The sequence below is a fragment of the Salvia miltiorrhiza genome, chromosome 8 (assembly GCF_028751815.1).
Source record: "Salvia miltiorrhiza cultivar Shanhuang (shh) chromosome 8, IMPLAD_Smil_shh, whole genome shotgun sequence".
Taxonomy (NCBI): domain Eukaryota; kingdom Viridiplantae; phylum Streptophyta; class Magnoliopsida; order Lamiales; family Lamiaceae; genus Salvia; species Salvia miltiorrhiza.
The window spans coordinates 7,380,905-7,403,361 of record NC_080394.1 but is presented as its reverse complement, the minus strand read 5'-3'; the positions used below and the strand labels follow the sequence as shown (position 1 = coordinate 7,403,361).

Genomic DNA, 22,457 nt, shown 5'->3' with positions numbered 1-22,457 from the left:
TAAGTCAAGTCTACCGAATGAGTATGATCGGCATCTTGTGTGGTTTGCAACTATCACGCAATTTAGATCTGAACAATTATACATATAGAGATATATTCCGTCAAAAATGTTAAATGCGCTGAAAATTGAAAATACACACATAAATAATTCAATAATTTTTACAAATAAATTAATATGTAATGCATGAATAGGCATTTTCATATAGGTTCAAATCTTGGATGGAGCAAAATTTTCACCATATTAACTGTATATGGCTATTCGTGAGTTATATTGATTTATTTATTATTATCATTTCTCACGAAAAATATAAACCTCACTAGAACCATACCCTAAGGGTGTGTTTTCTTTGAGGTATAAGGGAGTGATAAACTACATTTATCACCTTATACATTATTTGCTTTGATGTAAAAAAAAAATTCGAGCAGGTTGTATAATTTTTCGGGCAATCCCTTATCCATTGGGAAATGGATAATTTTATACCTAAGAGATGTGGTGGTAAAATTTTATACCACCTTATAAGGAGTGAATAAATATATTATCATTCAAAGCAAATAAGATATAACAAATATGATCCCCACTTTAAGTGATAAGCTTATACCTCATTATATTATCCTTCCATTTAGAGGGATAAAAAGCAAATTAATACACCGTACCCTATATAGATAATTTTATTTAATAATCAATAACTCTAGTACTATAAATAGTAAGACGCGTTATCTTTGATTGTAAATTTATCATAAAAAATGTGAAATAAAAGGTGGAAAAAGATTTTCACAATTAAAATATTATCATAGCACTAACTCATTATAATATGAGGAAATGATTAAAATAACCATTTTATTGAAAAAAAATCAATGATAACCATAAAATAAAAATATATTGATTATAAATATTTTTATAAAAATATCCTTGTATTTTAAAATTTATCAATAACTTAAAATAAAAAACTTGAAATTCATTTATAAAATTTAAAATTTGAAAACACAAAGGAAAGAAAAAAAAAAAAAAATCAAAACTCCAGTCCAATCCCCATTATCTCCATTTTCTACTTATACGAGCTCGCCGCAGCCAGCACGCACCTACATCACCGTCGCTTGCACCAATTAACAGCCTTTTGTTATCAATTTTCAAAATAAAAGTCAAAACAAAATCACGACGAAATAATCGAAAGGGATTGGATTGCAGTTACAAAAAAGAAGGAAAATGGGGCGTGTGGTTACATATGCAGCGGTGATGGAATAAGGAAATGACGAACCAAAGATAATTGCAGAGAAGAATAAAATGAAGGAATCATATTTTGAGGTATGATTTACGTGCTCGTGATCTATTTCGAATACCAAACGAATACATACAAAAATCAACGTGCCTATTACAGGAGAACGAATCTTACTTGCAAATCCGGCGATGAGCGACTCCAGAGTGAATCTTCCGACTTGTTTCCCACGGTAAGACTTGACGTTGGATGACAACGAGCTTCAAAGTCATCTCCTTTGCGTAGGCGCCGATCTCTTCTTTCACTTTCTGTTCTCACATAATTCTCTCTTTTATGGTTTCACATAAATGCACAAGTAATTAAATTTTGGGCTATCTTATTATTTATACTAGGTATTAATCATACCTAAATAATAAGCCCATAAACTTAATTAAACTAACCAAAGCCCAAAGGCTTATAAAGAGTGAGAGGGGCGGACGCCCAACTAAGAAGTGAAGCCTTTATTGGGCCAGACGGGGATCTACTAGCTCGAATAAAGTTTGGCCTCCCAGTGCTCGATTTTCTTATTCAGCCCAAAATAAAATCGAGACACAAGTATTAATTTATTCCACTAGAAAATTAATACTAAATTACTTCTTTATTCTTTAGGTGAGTTAGAGCTAGTATTAGACTTAATTAATCTTCATATTTAAGATATCTAATATCCATTAATTAATTAATCAATCTGACGATTAATTAATTAATTAATTAATTAGTCTTTTAATTATAAACGACATATCGAGTGCTACCACTTAAACTTATGATCGTATCGGAACTAATTCCACCTGCAGGGTTTAATACGATAAATTAACTTTAAGTTTCTCGAGAGGATATTATCATCATGTTATTAGCAGGACATGGATCATTATTGCAATATAATCGCATGTCAAATAATAATTGCTATCACCCAAACTATCGAGTATATTGAGCTTCAATAGAACTCTCACCCATGATAAATCAAAGCAATAGTCAATTAATTATTCACACCGATTAATTCAATTAAGGTTAAGACTATTTAAGTCGCTGAGATCTTGATTCTTAATTAGTCAGAATATAGGAATTTATCTCACTGTGATCCTGTTCAATACACGAAGGTACTAGCATAAATAAATAGTCAAGACAAACTATTTATCATTTATGCTACAATCAAAACCAGCAACTCGTCCATAATTGCCTCGATTGTGAACTCAATTTATATTTCAATATTTTCCAATTATATGATCTTCTGTGATCTACAACACACCATATAATCTATGTATGAGATAAATTAGACTATAATAAGATTATGCAATAACAATATTTCAGATAGAAGAATCACAGTGAAATAAGGAATCAATATATACAAGCATAAAGTCTTGCTTTCAGTATACAACCTTTCAGAAAAACCACGGGGCAAGGGCGGAAAAGAAGCGTCGACGGCCGCGGCCTAAGTAGTTGGTGAGAATAGGGGGAGAGGAGAAGTGTCCACAGTCTTGGTAACTGCTTCCTTGGCGAGAATAATAGATGGGGAGGGGCAAGAGGCGAGGGGGAGATGGGCAAACCTGAGGTATGGGTTAAATTTTAATTTTTCTTTTCATTTTATATATTTTTATTATAATTTTATTAAAAGTAAAATAGTTTATTTACATAAAAAATGGTTTGAATTAATATTATATTTTTATTTATATGGTTGTTATTAACTTTTTCTTAAATAAAATAATTATTTACGAGTATTCACACTTGTGTGCGTGTGTTAGTCTAGAGGTAAGTGATTAATGTTCATGCTTTGAGATTTTGAGTTCGAATTCGTTATGGTGTGATTTTTTAATTTATTTATTTATTTGTATAATTTATCAAAAAGAAAAATTAATGGAAAGACTAAACTTATGTGAAATTCTCATCATTACCTTATACGGTTACCAAATGGGCCAAAAATTTACTATATTCTTACTCTAAATTTCGATTTTAAATGCCCAAATTATTTACTACAGAAAAGCCCATTTTCTGGGGCACACACACATGGTGATGGTACAATCAGCTAAGTAGGCCGAATTTTTTTATTCTTATTCTAAAATTTTGATCTAAAACGCAAACTATTTACTAGATAAAAACCCATTTTGTTTGGGCCTATACAGACATCGTACAATCAATTCTAAATTTTCTTGGACGGACTGTTAAATCCTAATTTAGAGGCATAAGTGATTTTCTACGCAAAAAATTGTATTTATATTTTGTTACATTGAGTTCATGAATATTTATTTATTTGCACAATACGACCCCCTCAAAGTTTATATATTGGTGAATTTTGTGGCAACTTTTTAGCTTAAATCATTCCGTTTGAAAAAAATAGTTTTTTTTTTTTTTTTGAAACATCTATAAAAATTAGTATGCTTTTTATTTACGAACAATACTTTATTATATGTGAACCTTTTTTGCCACTTATAGTATAATTAATTATTATTATTAACGTACAAAATATAATGTGAACTTTTTCCGCTATTTATAATATAATTAATAATTAATTATTATTATTAATCTATAAAAAATAATGTATATTTGTTAAGCGAAGAAATAACAAAATGGCGGCATATTTTGCATACAAATGCAAGAAAATCTAAATCGCAATTGTATTGGGCAGTCTTGGAGCAAACCCAGACTAAAACCCCTTCGCCATCAAACCTAGCACCGCCGTGACCCCGCCCCTCAGCACACATACCTCCGCCGCCGAGCAGCAACCGTTCATAGCAATACCTTCCATCCACGCAACAGGTACTCCTCTGCTACTGTACATTCTCACCTCCAAAACACCATAGCAGCACTTCGCCTCTGTCCCAATTTAGGGTTAGTGATACACTAATTGCAGGCGTTATTGTTAGAGATATCGTGGAAATAATTATGTAATGCTGCAGAGTCCGGCGCAGTCTTGATGGTATTTCGTGTGAGATAGCCTAGGTTTCTAAATTCTACAGAGATAGCTTTTATTGGTGGTTGAGTTGTTCATTTCCTGCTTGCATATGAAAAATAGTTATGAATTGCTTTCCAATTTCATCCTACTGAGCTGCAAGCTTGCTACAATTGGCTAATAATTAGGATTACATTTTGCAGGCTTATAAGCTATGGATGATAATCTTTACGATGAGTTTGGAAACTATATTGGACCTGAAATCGATTCCGATCGGGAGAGTGATAGGGAGGAGGAAGAGGAGGAACTGCCTGACCGGACCGAGGATGAGGAGCCTATGTCTGATGATGAACGTGGCCCTGGAAAACCAAATGGGTGGCTAACAACGACTGAGGATGTTGATATGGATGGCCAAATTGTCCTAGCCGAGGACAAAAAATACTACCCAACTGCTGAGGAGGTCTATGGCGAAGAAGTTGAAACTTTAGTTATGGATGAAGATGAGCAGCCACTTGAACAGCCTATTATTAAGCCTGTGAAAAATCTGAAGTTTGAGTTGGGGGTTAAGGATTCATCTACCTATGTATCAACGCAGTTCCTTTTGGGTCTCATGTCAAACCCTATGCTGGTGAGGAATGTTGCTTTAGTCGGCCACCTGCACTGTGGGAAGACAACTTTCGTGGACATGTTGGTCGAGCAGACACATCACATATCAACCTTTGATCAGAACAGCGAGAAACATATGAGGTATACTGATACGAGGATAGATGAGCAAGAGAGGAGGATATCCATCAAGGCAATGCCTATGTCACTTGTTCTAGAGGATAGCAATTCGAAATCATATCTTTGCAATGTTATGGATACGCCCGGTCATGTTAACTTTTCTGATGAGATGACAGCTGCTCTGAGGCTTGCTGATGGTGCAGTGTTAATTGTTGATGCTGGAGAAGGAGTTCTGGTAAGTTTATCTTATTTATTGTAGGTGTGTGTGTGTGTTGTGTGTTTTCTCTCTCTCTCTAGGTTTCAAACTTCGGAATTCCACCTCTATCTGTGTGTATTTAGTTTCCCCTTTGTTAACAGGTAAACACAGAAAGGGCAATTCGCCATGCAATCCAGGACCGCATTCCCATTGTAGTTGTGATAAACAAGGTGATATCTCAAACCCAGTGGTGTTTTGTAAAACTTGGTACTACTGCTTATTCTTTCATTGAATGCTGTCTGGGAGGTTCTTCCTTTGATATGTCTGACTTATATATAATATCAGGTTGACAGATTAATAACTGAGCTCAAGTTGCCTCCAAAGGATGCCTACCACAAACTAAGGCACACAATTGAAGTCATCAACAACCACATAACAGCTGCATCTTCAACTGCTGGAAACGTTCAAGTCATTGATCCTGCCCTTGGAAATGTTTGTTTTGCAAGTGCCAGTGCAGGATGGTCATTTACTTTGCAATCATTTGCTAAGCTATACGTTAAACTCCATGGTGTTCCATTTGATGCTAATAAATTTGCCTCTCGCCTTTGGGGCGATTATTACTACGATCCTGATACCAGAAGTTTCAAGAAGAAACAGCCTGCAAGTGGAGCAGAACGGTCCTTTGTTCAGTTTGTGCTTGAACCTCTGTATAAATTATATAGTCAAGTGATTGGAGAACATAAAAAGAGTGTAGAGGCTACACTTTCTGAACTAGGTGTGACTTTGAGTAATGCGGCTTATCGATTGAATGTTAGGCCTCTGTTAAGATTGGCATGTAGCTCTGTTTTTGGTAGTGCCACAGGATTTACGGACATGTTGGTTCAACACATCCCATCTGCTAAAGATGCTGCACCTCGGAAGGTTGAGCACATCTATACTGGTCCTAAGGACTCTCCAATTTACGAGGCCATGGAGAACTGTGATGCATCAGGTCCTCTAATGGTTAATGTAACAAAACTGTATCCTAAATCAGATTGCAGCGTCTTTGATGCCTTTGGTAGGGTCTACAGTGGGGAAATTATAGCTGGCCAGACAGTACGTGTATTGGGAGAAGGGTATTCTCCTGATGATGAGGAAGACATGACAGTGAAAGAAGTGACCAAATTATGGGTCTACCAAGCTCGTTATAGGATTCCCATTAGCAAAGCCCCTCCTGGTTCTTGGGTTCTAATTGAAGGTGTAGATGCTTCCATTATGAAGACTGCCACGCTTTGCAACTTGGAATATAATGAAGATGTGTATATATTTAGGCCCCTCCAGTTCAACACTCTTCCTGTGGTGAAAACTGCTACAGAGCCATTGAATCCCAGTGAGTTGCCAAAAATGGTGGAGGGTCTTAGGAAGATCAGCAAAAGCTACCCATTAGCTATCACAAAGGTTGAAGAATCTGGGGAGCATACAATTTTGGGCACTGGGGAATTGTACTTGGATTCCATAATGAAGGACCTCAGGGAGCTTTATTCAGAAGTGGAAGTAAAGGTTTGTATCTCTTCCATTGTTCTGCTTTTGCAGTCATGATACTGTTTGAGATTTTTAAGCTTCTTAATGGTGTTTGCTTTTGTGCCGTTCTTTCCCCCATGATGTCGAAAAGGTGGCAGATCCTGTTGTCTCATTCTGTGAAACAGTTGTGGAGTCCTCTTCAATGAAATGCTTTGCTGAAACTCCAAACAAGAAAAATAAAATTACAATGGTAAGCAGCTACTTTAACATAGAAAATCAGTATCTGGAAGTTTTACTTAGTTTTCATTATCTGGATTTCTAGATTGCGGAGCCACTGGAGAGAGGACTTGCTGAGGACATTGAAAATGGTATTGTAAGCATTGACTGGCCAAGGAAGAAGCTTGGCGACTTCTTCCAGACCAAGTATGACTGGGATTTGCTTGCTGCGCGGTCTATTTGGGCTTTTGGTCCTGAGAAGCAGGTAAGTAGGACATGTGCGTTAGATGCTTTCTGCTTTGTAATAGCACCATTTATGAATTCACTTTTCATGTTCTTTTAATTCCTTGATCAAGCTGTTTCTCTTGAAAGTTTTGTTCTTATTTGAAATCATGACATATATTTACTTTAACAGGGGCCTAATATTTTGTTGGATGATACACTGTCTAGTGAAGTTGACAAGAGTTTGCTCAATGCAGTTAAAGATTCTATTGTGCAAGGGTAAGATTTTCTGAGTCCTGCTTTTCTTTTGTAATTTGTCTGCTTTCTTGTTGCACTAATGTACGTTGGACAGGTTTCAGTGGGGAGCTCGAGAAGGCCCTCTATGCGACGAGCCAATCAGAAATGTTAAATTTAAAATTGTGGATGCCAAAATTGCTCCTGAGCCATTGAACCGTCAATCTGGCCAGATCATTCCAACTGCCCGACGTGTGGCTTATTCAGCTTTCCTTATGGCTACGCCTAGGCTCATGGAACCAGTGTATTATGTGGAGGTAATATTTTTCTCTTATATTTTGTTGTGTTACAGAAAGAAACCTAAGTTATACCCAGATTACATTGTTTGATTGGTTATGTATGATATGCCAATCTCTCAGGTGTAGAGCAAATAAGTGCTTTACACCCACGGACACACACATATAAGAAGAAATATGTATGCTAAGTGCTTGGTTTTATGGATGGTCAATGGTAGCAAAAACCTGCTTCCAGACAACTAGTGTCTTGCCTGTTGCAACTTATTTTCTAATACAGAAACCTAATGGGTATTGTATTGTTATCAGATACAAACTCCAATAGATTGTGTTTCTGCAATATACGCGGTTTTATCACGTAGGCGTGGTCATGTCACTGCTGATGTTCCACAACCAGGGACCCCAGCCTATATTGTTAAGGTTTGAGGCCTCTTATTTCCACTAATCATGTGTCTTAATGGTAGTCATATTTCTTGTTAACATTAATTCCATTATTAAAATTTGTAGGCATTTTTACCGGTGATAGAGTCGTTTGGTTTTGAGACGGACTTGAGGTATCATACTCAAGGGCAGGCATTCTGCTTATCAGCATTTGATCACTGGTCTATTGTCCCTGGAGATCCTCTGGATAAAAGTATAGTTCTACGTCCGTTGGAGCCAGCCCCAATCCAACATTTGGCTCGTGAATTTATGGTGAAGACGAGGCGCCGCAAGGTTCAGTATTCTCCACCCATTTTCCTCTTAATTTCGGTTGGAGATGCATCTTCTTTGTGCTTGATCGCATTTGAATGTGTGGAAAAAAACAATAACCAGATATGTATTTAACTTACACAATCGTATTGGTTTTCTCAGGGAATGTCGGAAGATGTTAGCATTAACAAATTCTTTGATGAGGCTATGGTTGTTGAACTAGCTCAGCAGGCTGCCGATCTTCATCAACAAATGATCTGAACATGCAAATTGTCGATTGGCCTTCTTTTTGTATGACGTGTCATGACGAGTATTCGGTTTCACTCGAGACATTTTATTTTACTTTTACGGTTTTGTAGATGCTACATTTGGTTAAATTCGTATATTTCTGTTGTAATTTTACGAGCTGTTGAAGATTTGATTCGGAGACATTTCATGAATTCATTATTCATGTGTGCTTGGTTAAGCAAACATCATCTAATATTAAAGAGTAGGGTTAATAGCCTATAAATTATTGAACATTTATCAAATTCCAGCGTTGTATCATATGTAAACTTTAAAATTCAGTGTGGTAATTGTTGAAATATTAATTTAATTTGATTTTGTTGTTACTTAGGATTCTTTTTAAGATTATATCCGACATGACAAATCGAATAGTTAATGTTTTTTGTAAAATTAGTAGCATCTATTTTGTAGTTATAATTAAATTTAAGGTTTATTTTTAAAATTATTGAATTTTTTTCTATTTCCTTTATATTTATCTTCTTATTTTTCATAAAAAAATATGAAATTCAATTAATTATAAAATATTTAATATGCATATCAATTAAAGATCACGATAAGAGCTTTAATTTGATATATTTTATAAAAATATTTGATTTAAAATATAAAAGTTGTATTTATTTAAAGATTAAAATTTTAAAAAAATCTCTCCTCTCATTTTTTTAAATAAATTCAATTTTCAATAATTTTTTTTTGCATTTTCATAATATCAATTTTTATTACTGTTAATTTTTAATTTTTTAATGTTAAACTTAAATATATTCAATTAAATTTTTTTATTATATTTATAAATATAATATAATTAAATTGGTATCAATTTTATATAAATATAAAAATATTTTGCATGTATTGCAGCGAGATGCAGTTCAATGAAACGATCAATAACTTCTAGGCAATTAATTGCAAAGAGTATTGCTGAGTTAAAAAAGTCTAAACCTCAAGGGCTTTGACTTTTGTAGTCGCTTTTGAAGCTTTTGACTTTGACCTCAGTTAATACTTAATACTAAATGTGAATTGTCCAATAGAAATCAGTCCACAACCAAATTGGGGTCGATTCACTTAACTTGATTGATTAGTTCAACACTTGACGTCTACAACTACAACTACAAGATTTGATCAGTTCTGTTCTTGGAGATTCTTTTGACGGTTCTAGATTTTCAACAATGAGATACGGAAAATTAGTAATAATATTGCGAGCTTAGAATAAATTTGGATTAATTAGGTTAATGGTTCTCTAAAAGAGCATTCCATAACGCAATTAATGCAAATATCTAGATCCATTAATTTTATAGTGGATGCGCGCACGGCTTCTTGTGTAGCTGGAAACTACCTAAACTTTATAATTCCGCACATTATTAGAGCCCCAGCTGTATATGGTGTGCATATCATATCACCAATTCATCATTGTCGACCATTATTAAAATAGCTCATCGATTCGATTCCTATTTGTTTTACTATAAAATACTAACAAAAAATTAGAATTTGAATTCAAGCCAACTAGGATAGAACAATTTCCAAATTGCTCAATTTTCGGTACTGTCAATGGTGTTATCCATTTTATCTTTACAATGGTGTAACAAAATGAAATGAAAAAAAAAAAAAAAAAAAAACTCAGCTACACCTTATAAGTAATAATCATCATAATCGATCACCTATTCACTGTGGGCAAACATAATGTGTTTATCACTGATATGACAATATTAATTAAGAAAGAGAATTAATAAATTTTACTCTAATTAAAATTATGGAACATTAAATTGTGGTACAAAAAATCTTATGAAATTCGGGATTATCAAAATTATGTTGAAAAAATAAAAACCATTAATGAATCATGGAAGGGCTACCTAGGAGCAAACGAGACTGAAATCTCCGTTGGAACCCGAACCCTGTCGGACCATACCCGAGACTCCAAATAGAGCTTCGAAATCTTACCGGAAACCCATTTCATTTCGGGTCGCCTATCCGGGTCATCCTGCACGCACTGCAAGGCGACACGTGTCAGCTTCTCCGCTACTTCTACGGGAAACGAGTCCTTGAGCCTCTTATCTATCCACCTCCTCAACCTCCCCTCCACCGCCCCCTCGCCGCCGCCCTCCACCGCCTCCTTAGCCGTCTCGATCACCGAAATCAGCCGGTGACCCCCGCTGCTCTGGTCGAACACGTACTTCAGCGGCTCCTGCCCCGTCATCAGCTCGAGAATCACAACTCCGAAGGCGTAGACGTCGGACTTCTGCGTGGCCACCCCCGTAGCCTTAAATTCCGGCGACATGTAGCCCCTCACCCCCTCGAACTGCCTCTCCCCCGCGGCCGCAGCCTGCCGCCCCTCCTCCCCCGTCTCGCCGCAGAGCTCCGCGGCGCCGAAGTGGCAGATCTTCCCGTTGAACGACGGCTCCGTCACGATAATGCCGCTGCTCTTGACGTGCTTGTGCACCATATCAACGCTCAATCCGGCGGTGTTGTGGATGTAATCGAGGCCGTACGCCACGTCCGTCGCGATCTGCATCCGCGACGTCCACGTCGAGAGAACCGTGAAATTGGGGTCGATTTTGCTGCGGAGACATAACCCTAAGTCCAATCCCTGCACGTATTCGTACACGAGGTAAATGTGCTCGCCGGAAATTGAAATTCCGACGAGTTTAACGATGCTGGTGAAATGTCCTTTACTGATCACCGACAGTTTCTGCATGACGGCGGCGCTCGTCGTGGATTTGCGGAGCTTCCGCTGGAAAACGACGACATCCTTGCCGCTGAGGACGCAGCGCCACGACTGCGACGAGGAGGAGGTGGAGGAGTGCCGTTTCGCCAGGAAATTGTTGGTGGCGGCGCGGATTTCGGAGAAATCATAGACCTGAGTGCTTTCCGGCAGGTTGTCGCGGAGGCTGGAGAGAGAGGCACGGCTGGAGAGGGATGCGGTGGCGACGGAGCTATCGAGGAGGTAGGAGGAGGATGAACCAGCGCCGATACCGCCGGCGGAGGAAGACGAGGAGTAGCCGCCGCGGGGGAATTGACTGGAGAGGTTGGTTTGCGGCGCTCTCGACGTCGTTAAAGAGGAAGAAGAGGAGGGTTTGTCCGCCTCCGATTGGGAAACACCTCTTCTCGGCGTTTTGGAGCCTGCTTTAGGGTTTCGGGCCGGGTCTGAAGCTCTTATCGCCATTTTCGTTCTGCACATAACAGAATTCGATCACGAAAAATCGACGATTTTTCGGAAATTGAGGCAGGAATCGAAGATTGATGGAGTCATGGGACTTTTGATTAATTGGTAAAAAATTCAATCATAACTGATGCAAGGGAGTGATGGTTTTCCGAATGCTAATACTCCATTTCTATTGATGGCTTCAACGAGATAATATTCGATTTGAAGATTTCAGTAAAAAGTTGGGTGGATTTTGATTCGGTGTGGAAGAAGGGGGGAAATGGGAATTTGCAACCTTTGGAGTAATACTATTTTATTGGAAGTAAATTGGTATAGTAATAATTAAATGAAAGTTTTGATTATTAAGTAATAATTTGATGGAGTTTATAGGGGCCCATTGATGAAGACAGGAGTTGAAGAAGACAATAAATTTACCCTTTGTTGGGAAGTTTGACCACCATTCCGCCCCGGATTTTTATTAAGCATCCAACTGTAAAGCTTTTGACTTGTAAAACGCTATCCATTTTTTCTCGTTATGTTTGGCAATGCTAATACTTATCTAACAAATGCTCTGTAGATACAGGATTGAGAAGATCATTTTGATTCTTTGAAGTGCTTTAAAAATAGTAATATTTGATTGGAAGGCTTAAGATGTGCTACAAAAGTTTTAAATACTTCCAAAAGGACAATTATCATATTTGGAAATTTACCACAGCGCGTCAACCGCAGTCAACTAATTTCCGCCATAGATCATGTTGTTTTTAGCACTCAAAAAAAAAAAAAACAAAGAAGAAGAAGAAGAAGAAGAAGAAGAAGAGAAGAAGTTACATATTAGTGGTAAGTAGTAACTAGTCGGTGATAAATTTTTTCGACACCACTAAAAGTATTAATTGGTTGTTTAATACCCTCTTTGAAGTCTTTTCCAAACCTTAATTAATAAGTATACAAAATTAAACTAATTTGACACCAAAAAGTAAGACACCGAACTTAGGTGCTTTGCCCTGAATTCATATTCAACACATATTTTTAGATGACCTCTGCTTCGTGTGACAATAGCTGAATATACAATAAAGTAGGTGTAACGTGAATTTATATTCAACACACATATTTTCAAAATTTATTTAAATGAAATGTGGTCGAAACTCAATAAGTCAAGCTCCAATAACTCATTCCCACAAGTCCCTTTTTCCTTTTTAGATTAGTCCATACACAATCCTTAGTTAGGCATCATGCTACCCTTTTTTTTTGTGTATATTTTCAAATAGCCTTCGCATCTTGAATAGTTTGCTACGTTCTTCAGTCAAAAAAAAAAAAAAAATCTTACTATCGTATTCGTTGTGTTCAGAAGTTGTTAACTTGTTATATTATATTCACTTTTAAGCTTCAATTTTTATTAATAAATACTAAATAAATTTAATTACGTTATAATATTGTTTATTTTAATAATAAATATTATTATACGACAATCTTTAAAGTTAATAGTGATACACAATAAACGACAAGATAAAAAAATCTGAACTGTAAAATACACAGTGCATGATCGTCTTAAACGCGTGAGTAAGAAGGACCTTGCTATTTGGATCAATTTGATCCGGATCAAATCCAAAAAATAATTAATGTTCAACATAAAAAGACATATTTACCCTTTATGTATTTTTCATTTTAATGTTAATAAAATATGTATATATATTATTGGGAACATTATTTTCAATAAATACGTTTGTATTTTCAATGAGAAGTTTGACTAATTTATAATATATTTTGTAAACCAACATGAATGTATCAATCATGCATTTGTTATCATGCTTTGATATTCTTTATGTATCTGACGTTTTTTTTTTTTTGTTAACATGTTTTACTTTTATTTTCCTGAAGTGTTTCTTTACTTTTATTTTTGTTATGTATGCTTTTCTTTTTTGTAAACACACCCTTTATTTAAATAAAAAATATTACAAAAACAAAAATATGAAACAAAACATAAAAACATGGGTTAATAGCCAAAAAATACACGAACTATCACCGAATTTGCAAATTGCACATGACCTTCAAAATTAGCCTCAAAATACATTACCTTTTAATTCAATTGTGATTTGCACACGGCGAAATTTCCGGTGAAGAATAAGTTTGACCGATGATTACGTGGACATTACATGGCATATTGCGTGGCATTTTTTACACGCTGACGCTGTCAATACACGCGTCCAAAACGACGTCGTTTTGGACGTCTTCTTCAATTTTAACCAGATTATTCAAATTAAAAAGAAAAGAAAAAAAAAGGTAAGCGTCAAACGGCGTCGTCCCCTGCCGAGCAGGACCACCGCAAGAAGGTCCTCCACCAGCTCAATTCCCTCATCTCCGGCCCTCCCACCGCCGTCGACGACGTCGTCGACGAGGACGTCACCCACACCGCGTCTGGGTCTGGGTCACCGGCACTGACAGGCTCGCCGCCTCTCACTACGAGCGGGCCCGCCAGGCCCTCGGATTCGGCCTTCAAATCCTTGTCGCGTACCTTCTTCAAATGAGCTCTGCCTCCGCCTCCTGGGCCTTGGGTGGCGACAACGACCCTTCCGCCCTCTAGTTCACCGACCACTCCTCCGCCACCGCTGACATCAACAACGCTACTACGCTTCCCATCAAATTCAATGAAAACCCCAACCCTAGCTCTAGTAATTAACCGATAGCCCCAATGTGCAATCGCAGGGGTTTTTCAATAAGGAGTTGAATTTCTCTGAATTCGGATTCAGAAACAGTGTGAATTGCAAGCGCGAGTTGGGGGAGATTCTGAATTTCAGAGAGAATGCGAAGAGAGGCGATGTAGTTGGAAGAAGGAGTGCGCCAGATCGAAGGAAGAAGGACTTCCCGCCGGGCTGGAGGAGACGACATCGGGCGCAGCGGTGGCGATGGCTGGCTGCTCGCCGGAGCAGGGGGAGCGGCGTCGGATGGCCGTCTGGCCGAGAGGGTGAGAGGGGCCAGAGAGAGGGAAAGAGGTCGAGGGTCAGAGAGAGGGAGTCTGGGAGAGAGAGCTAGGCTGGAAAAGAGAGGGGAGGCGCCGGGCGGCGCCACCGTTAGGCGTCTGAAATTATGGCGAGGTGGGCGCTGGCGGTCGGGTGTCGTCGACGGCTGGTGCTGATTTGTGCAGCGGTAATGGGGTCGCCGGGTGTCGCCGACCACCGCGCCGATCTCTTCTGTTCACATTCTCTTTTTTTTTTTAATTTTTTTTTAAAAAAATTGACAAAACGACGTCGTTTTAAATGCCCGGCGGGAAGTCCACGTCTGCAATTTCCGGCTGCCACATCAACTACGCTCACGCAGATGGTCAACGCGGGTGCAATTTGCGTTTAAATTAAAAGTTCATGTATTTTGGGGCTATTTTTGAAGCTCGTGTGCAATTTGCAAATTTCGTGAAAGTTCGTGTATTTTTTGGCTATTAACCCTAAAAACATAGATATCAAAGTAAGTATACTAAAGTTGTATTAATACGTATGTACTATTTCCATGTCCAAAAATAAAATAAAAAGTACGTCTCTATTAATAGTGTTCTCTAGTTTTTTTGATACAAAATCAAGGATTGAACCCGGTTACAATAGGTTTCGCAACTTGGACTTATCCATTACACCAATAACCTTATGTGTATTCTCTAGTTTTTTTGATAGAATTATATTCCCCTAGTTAAAACTTAAAATCTTCATAAAATATTCATGAAAAGAAATGTTTAATTTTGAGTGTATAAATTAAATTAAGTTCATTAATCTATTATTTTCATGACATGCATGAATCTGTTATTTTTTTTTGTTAATTAACATGCTTTAGTTTATTTTATTTTAAAGCCAAAATTTAACTTACATATTTGATTCATATATGTTTGCAAAAAACGAAATTATAAATGTTGGTAATTAAATAATGTCACCGCTCTTTAAGCTAAAGTTTTCGTACGCATTTGATTGATAATATGTAAAGTGATTTAAATATACACATAATTCATAAATTATATATATTGTATGAAATATAATTAATTTTTATATTTATTCTAAAAATAAAGAGTCAAAATTTTATATTTTAAAAATAAATACATGTAAATGAAATTGTCACCTCTTGTCCAATTGCTACAGATGAAGTATATATTTTTCTTGCTCACAAATATATATGAATAACAACATTAGCTTTAGTGATCGCCAACATAATTTAAAAATATATTGTGTACTTTTCATTCTTTTTCGGTGGATATCTTAATGCATTAAAAAGTTATTGCTTAATATATACGAAAAAACGGCTTAACTACAATGATTGTATTAGTTTTGTAGCTTTTAGTATGGTAACTTGCCGAAAATAAACTATACTTTATTAAATATAATTAATTCATAATTTTTAATATTCATTAACTATAAACAAAGAGTTCAATATTTTATCAAGGGTAGAGGGTTTCAATTTCGTACACCGTCCTTGCATATATACATTTTTTTTAAATTTCAAAAACACATGCACACATGAGTCAATCCACTGACTTTAAGATTGTTTGAGAAGCATTTTATATTTAACAATAAATATTATTTTAAAGTATTTTTTATATTTAAATTATGAAAATAATATTATATGAATGTTAAAATTTTATGTTATACAAGAAACGGGTAGGAACAATTATTGCTCGTTATATCAAAATAAAAATGATCGCAGGTGTTGTTAGAATAGGACGTGTAAATGTTTGAAATGATGTCTATTATTAAAACTTTAGATGCATTAAGCAATGCCAATGTACACTAAAGGAGATCGATAGATGCATAACAATCATTAACACCACCATTTGTTAAATCTCTAATACATATACTTAATAAATATTTTATTTACGTTTACTGAACATGTGTGATCATTTAATACAAAAATATGTTATTATTTCATTTAAAGTCTATTTTAATAATATATATTACCAATATAAATTTTCATAATATTATAAACTTTGGTTGGACAATTTATTTACATTTATCCGTAAGACTAACAAATATAAAATATTAAAAAGATAAAAAATTAACTAATAATTTAATTTACGCAATATGAAATTTTTTCATAATATTATAAACTTAGGCAATATGTTACTATTTATGTAATTGGTTGAGCTTTCATATATATATGATATGATTTATTTACAAATATATACTCACTTCGTCCCTGAAATGGCTTCCTCTTTGGGGACGGCACGAGTTTTAATAAAAAGTTGTAAAGTGTATTGATAGTGGAGAAAAAGTGATATAATTATTATTGGAAGTTGTGAAAAGTGTTATAATTAGTATTGAGAGTGGTGAAAAGTGAAAAGTAAGAATAAATAAAGTATTATTAGTGGTGGGGTAGGTTTCCAAAAATGGAAAGAAAGAAAGATGAAGTTATTTGGGGGACATCCCAAAATGGAAAAAGAGAAAGTTATTTTAGGGACGGAGGGAGTATATATATGTATGTATGTATGTATGTATGTATGTATGTATGTATGTATGTATGGGGCGGGCTAAAATAAGTACACTTCTTAAAATATAAAATAAGAATCATTTTCAGCCCTTAGATCATCAAGATCTACGGTTGCTTCAACATCCTGTTGGATGAATTCATGGTCCTGAGTTCGAATCCCAAAAGTAGCAAACATTTATTTTTCGCAATTCATACCTTTATACAGTGAATTGATATGTGTTCAACATAAAATTCATACATTATTTCTAGTTGTTATTTTTTATTTTAAGAGTTGCTCTCACGATAGCCCTCCTATATATATATATATATATATATATATGTGTGTGTGTGTATTTATATGTATATGTATATCACATACTTAAATTAATAAACTAGAATACAATTTTTTTAGAATACAAAATATAAACTATTTTCACCCGTTAGATCATCAAGATCTACGATAGGTTCAATCTCACACACATTAAAATTAGTAAACTCAAATTGTTCTTAATTTATTCATGATTTCATTGGAGATTACAATAGGCTCAATCTCACACAATTTTTTTTTTTCATACTAAAAATAATTACTTGTACAAAATATTCTAATTTTATTATGTGATATACATATACATATATACAATCCTAAATTAGAATATATATTATATTACATTTTATGACTTTTTATATTTTTGGTTGTGTTTCGAATAATTACGATCTCATGGAAAATACTAAAATCAAGACGATGTTGAAAAATACACAATACTTGATAAATAATAATAATAATAATAATAATAATAATAATAATAATAATAATAATAATAATAATAATAATAATAATAATAATAATTGGGGGTGTTTAAATAAAAAAATGTTACAAACTTTTATAATCTTGATAAATAATGTTACAAACTTGATAAATAATAAAAAAAATGTTACAATACTCATTAATGATTTATGTAAAGAAATTTAATTTAGATATATTATCCAACATAATAATAATAATAATAATAATAATAATAATAATAATAATATATAAATTTTTAAATTTTTAAATTGAAATACTTTTTATAGTGATCGAGGGTGTTTAAATAAAAAAATGTTACAAAAACAAAAAAGTCAGATAGAACATAAAAACATATTAAAAAACAAGTTATTTATATATACCAAACTAATTATTTTCTTAAATAAAAAATGCTACGAATTATGAAATGTTTAATTTTTTATAAAAAAAAATTAAATGAAATGTTCAATTTTACATAGCACCGAATTTTATGTATCCTATATATGTTCAATGTATTGATTTAAGTGCATATGTTCTTGAACTTAATTTATGGCCTAGAAAATTGAAAAGACATTCAATTTATATTCACAATATATTAAATTTAGTATTTTAAAATAATAAACTTTTATAAGGGGCATTTAAGGTAAAACACATTTTCAGTCATTTTTTTTGGTCTTTTATACCCTACTGATCCGGATCAAATTGATCCGTAAAGATTTATCCGAGTAAGAAATTAGTGATGATGCTAAAGGGAAAAAGGGAAATTATATTGTGGAAATACTTTAAACTACACAATTTTTTTTAAAAATGATAAACTATATGCTCCTTTTAAGTAATTTATTACTACACTACATATCCAACAACATTAAAATATTATTCTTACTATACGAAGAATTTAAGTTATGTCATAATTAAGATTCTCAACAACCGTAACTGACTCCTTCAAAAAAAAAAAAAAACAACAACCGTAACTGACACCCCACATAAATTTTGCCTTCCAATAATAACTCTCACAATATTACACGTAATTTCTTAATTGAGCGAAAAGTTTAAATAAAGCAAACGAAAACTTAAATAAGAGCGAGCAAAAATTTAAAATGGGCGAGTAGAAAGTATAAAATGAGAACATAACATAATGTTTAATAATTAAAATTATTATGCCAAAAAAATTAAATTAGAGCGAATTTAAATTAATAAAAAATACACCTTTATAAATTTACTTTTTCATACAATTTGTCTCTTTACTTGCTTGCAATAGATGTGTCGGGTTATAAATTTATATAACTCTTTGCATAAATAAATTTGAGCATAAATAATTACTAATAAAAAATAACACACAGACACACACATATATGCGCTAAAAGAAAAGGGAAATTATATTATATTCACCTCAAAAAAGAAAAAGGGCAAAAAAATTGAGCTTCGAAAAATGGAAATCATATTATATTCACCTCAAAAAAGAAAAAGGGATTTTTTTTTTAGCTTAGAAAAAGGGAAATTATATACTGGTTATGTGCACACTATTAATGTTAGTCAACGATATTTATATCCCAGTCGGAATTCTGGAGATTTTAAATTAACTAGTACGACCATCCGTGCGATGCACGGCGAAATCGAAATTAAATGACATGTTTAAATAAATATATATAAATATTAAACATAAACAAAATATAATAAATACAAAATATGGTTTAAAAATAAAATACTAATTACTCAATAAAATTCCGAATTTAAAAACGTAATTTTCAATTATGTATAAAGTGTAATAATAATAATAATAATAATAATAATAATAATAATAATAATAATAATAATAATAATAATAGTTATTAAATTATTTTAAATTATTTGATAATGAAAATTAATTACACGTTATTATTATAGAATATTTCACATAATAATAATAAATAAATAAATATTTTCATACACAAACATAAATAAAAAGTTGTAAAATTTTAACAAAGAAAAAGGAAATAAAATATTTTAAAATTTTAGTAACCTATTCGTTTTAAATTCATTTTTGATAATTTTTTTGCCATTAAAGATCTTCTGACGAACTTAAGCTTACGATGCACATTGAATATTTTGTTATAAATTAAATTTGACAATATTTAGAAAAGAATTAAAATTATAAAAGAAAAAATATAATTAAAAAATGATGGGAGAAGAGAGAGAAAAATGGAGTAAAAAAATGGAGAGAGAAAACTCCTCTTTTATATATTATATAGATTTTTGATAATTTTTATGCCATTAAAGATCTTCTGACGAACTTAAGCTTACGATGCACATTGAATATTTTGTTATAAATTAAATTTGACAATATTTAGAAAAGAATTAAAATTATAAAAGAAAAAATATAATTAAAAAAATGATGGGAGAAGAGAGAGAAAAATGGAGTAAAATAATGGAGAGAGAAAACTCCTCTTTTATATATTATATAGATGGGAATGTGTCATGGTGACCGCTGAATATCTTACTAGTATTTTTTATTTCACGTGCTATTTTGTTAATAAAACATTTAATGCGATAATAACATCATAGTATAGCTTTATTTTATCTCGTTCAATCAAAATTAACTTCTTTTAGGGAAGGAATACGCACTACAAAAAAACGCGAAATTACCTATCAGAATTACCGACGGTGGCGTTGCCGCCGATAATTACCGGCCGCCCACCGACGGTGGAGAAGGCGACCCATTTTTTTAAAATATCGGCGACGCCGCCGGTAAATCTCCGACAAAAGATCGCCGTTCGGCGACGACTTTCAACGGCGGCGCCGTCGCCTTCTTTTGCCGTCGGTATACGAGTCACTGACGAGCGAAATATCGGCGGCGTGGCGCTGCCAGTATCGGCGTGATTACTAATCGGCGTGTTTTTTGTAGTGACCGAGAACTAATTCGCTTATTCATCAACTATCGCCCTCTTGTAAAATTTAACTCGAATCTTTCCAACTTCCTATCATTAATATTTTAGCATGTCGAGAAATTGAACAAAAGACCAACTATTTAAGCATGTCAAGAAATTGATCTTATGGAATTTGGTTAAGGGAAAAGGTGCAGATACACCCCTCTAGGTGTAGCCCTTATTACGTATACCTCCCCTTATTTACTGTATGTACAACTAAACTCCCGAACTCTGAAAAACGGATCAAATAAGTCCCTCACCCTAAACAGCGTCTTCTGACCGTCAGTCATCCTTTTTTTAAAAAAAATTTACTATGGGGCCCACATTAACGAATTGCAAAACAATTTTTCAACAGTCAATTGAATATCCATTGATGAAGCTCCATCTCCGATTTCAACTAATACATCAATGGAAAAGCACGTTCAGAGGCTCCTCAATCGAATCTTCGTCGCCGCCATAACCGCGACCACGCTAATCCTCCTCCTCCTCTCCATCCAAACGCCGCAAACCTGCTTCGACCCGAACCCGAAGCCCCACACCTGTTTCCCCAAATCCACCTGCGACTTTCACCCCCGACGCCTACACCACAGTCGAGAAGCGCAACCGTCGCGTCTGGTCCACCAAGGCCTGGACCGTTGCCGTTGTCTCCAACGCCTCCTTCTTCGAAACCCTCCGGGCCCGAAACCACATCGCGAACCACTCGCACGTGCTGGTCGTCTCCGCCAGGCCGGGCCACGCGGTCCGGGCCCTCAGGGATTCCGGCGTCGAGTACATGACGGGGGTGGAGGTGGTGGAGTGGCCGCCGCTGGTGAGCCGCGCGGTCCGCACAATTTGCTATTTTTCGATCTAGGGTTTGGCGCGTATCTGGATCTGGCTCTGTTCCCGGCTAGGTACGTGGGGCAGATTGAGCGCACGGTGAAGCGCGGCGGTGTCTGCGTGGTGGCCGTGGAGGAGTGTGGGGCGGAGGAGGTGGTGCAGATTGTGAAATTGTTCCAGAAATCGTTGTTGTCTTATCTTTCACACTTGACATAACCTAATAATTCTTTGAAAACAGATGAATCATTCTTTGTGAAATCAAATTGATTTGGCACATTTGAATGCTTTGTGTTGAGTGAGATTCCATTGGAAAATATGTGTTAAATTAATTCGAGCTTCTTTGTGTGTACATGATTTTGGGGAAAATTCTGCATATTTGCTCAGAGGATTTGTTAGGTTATGTTCATGGATTTGAAGGAAGATTCTTAGCTATAGTTTAGTGAATGCAATTTCGCTAATGTGGGCCCCACAGTAAATTTAAAAATAAAAAAGAAAGGGATGACCGACGGTGAGAAGACGCTGTTTAGGGTCAGGGGCTTATTTGATCCGTTTTTCTGAGTTTGGAGGTTTAGTTGCACACACAGTGAGTAAGGGGATGTATACGCTATAAGGGCTACACCTAGAGGGGTGTATCTGCACATTTTCCCTTTGGTTAAACTTAAATCGAATCTTTGCAACTTTCTTTATTCATCGACTATCCTCTTGTAAAAATTACTCCCTCCGTCTCATTGATCTTGTCATGTTTTTATATTTCGTAATAATTTTACACTACAAACAATATGGCTCCACACCTTTATACACTTTTATTATACTAATTATACTCTCCTTAATAACTGTGTTCAAAAGAAATGAGATAAGCCTAATGAGACGGAGGGAGTAATTACGAAGATAAAAAATTTGAAAAT

At 34.8% G+C, this 22,457-nt stretch overlaps 3 protein-coding genes across 4 annotated transcripts; 2 read left to right on the top strand and 1 right to left on the bottom strand.

Annotated features, from left to right (window-relative positions):
• The first annotated feature begins 3,820 nt into the window (after positions 1–3,820).
• On the top strand, positions 3,821–8,737 carry LOC131000525 (110 kDa U5 small nuclear ribonucleoprotein component CLO). Of its 2 annotated transcripts, XM_057926483.1 has the most exons (11): positions 3,823–4,000; positions 4,337–5,091; positions 5,214–5,282; positions 5,398–6,591; positions 6,704–6,802; positions 6,875–7,033; positions 7,184–7,269; positions 7,343–7,541; positions 7,827–7,937; positions 8,025–8,231; positions 8,370–8,737. In XM_057926483.1, the coding sequence occupies exons 2-11, from the start codon at positions 4,348–4,350 to the stop codon at positions 8,466–8,468; spliced, it is 2,967 nt and encodes a 988-aa protein (XP_057782466.1). In that variant the 5' UTR covers positions 3,823–4,000; positions 4,337–4,347; the 3' UTR covers positions 8,469–8,737. The 2 variants fall into 2 exon arrangements, with proteins under 2 accessions (XP_057782465.1, XP_057782466.1); XM_057926482.1 differs by having other exon boundaries at positions 3,821–4,000; positions 8,025–8,737.
• Positions 8,738–10,152: 1,415 nt separating this feature from the next.
• Positions 10,153–12,263, bottom strand: LOC131000575 (lysM domain receptor-like kinase 3). Its single transcript, XM_057926576.1, has one exon. The coding sequence runs from the start codon at positions 11,656–11,658 to the stop codon at positions 10,330–10,332; it is 1,329 nt and encodes a 442-aa protein (XP_057782559.1). The 5' UTR covers positions 11,659–12,263; the 3' UTR covers positions 10,153–10,329.
• An 8,480-nt stretch (positions 12,264–20,743) lies between these two features.
• On the top strand, positions 20,744–21,889 carry LOC131000609 (uncharacterized). The gene has a single exon (XM_057926622.1). It carries the CDS (start codon positions 21,145–21,147, stop codon positions 21,766–21,768), a length of 624 nt encoding a protein of 207 aa, XP_057782605.1. The 5' UTR covers positions 20,744–21,144; the 3' UTR covers positions 21,769–21,889.
• The last annotated feature ends 568 nt before the right edge of the window (positions 21,890–22,457 follow it).

Bases quoted from the DNA above. Each gene is read 5' to 3' on its own strand.
- LOC131000525 (XM_057926482.1), top strand. From the start codon at position 4,348: ATGGATGATAATCTTTACGATGAGTTTGGAAACTATATTGGACCTGAA. The intron at 7,270-7,342 runs GTAAGATTTTCT...TACGTTGGACAG, and splicing joins AAAGATTCTATTGTGCAAGG to GTTTCAGTGGGGAGCTCGAG. The intron at 7,938-8,024 runs GTTTGAGGCCTC...TAAAATTTGTAG, and splicing joins CCCCAGCCTATATTGTTAAG to GCATTTTTACCGGTGATAGA.
- LOC131000575 (XM_057926576.1), bottom strand. From the start codon at position 11,658: ATGTGCAGAACGAAAATGGCGATAAGAGCTTCAGACCCGGCCCGAAAC.
- LOC131000609 (XM_057926622.1), top strand. From the start codon at position 21,145: ATGGAAAAGCACGTTCAGAGGCTCCTCAATCGAATCTTCGTCGCCGCC.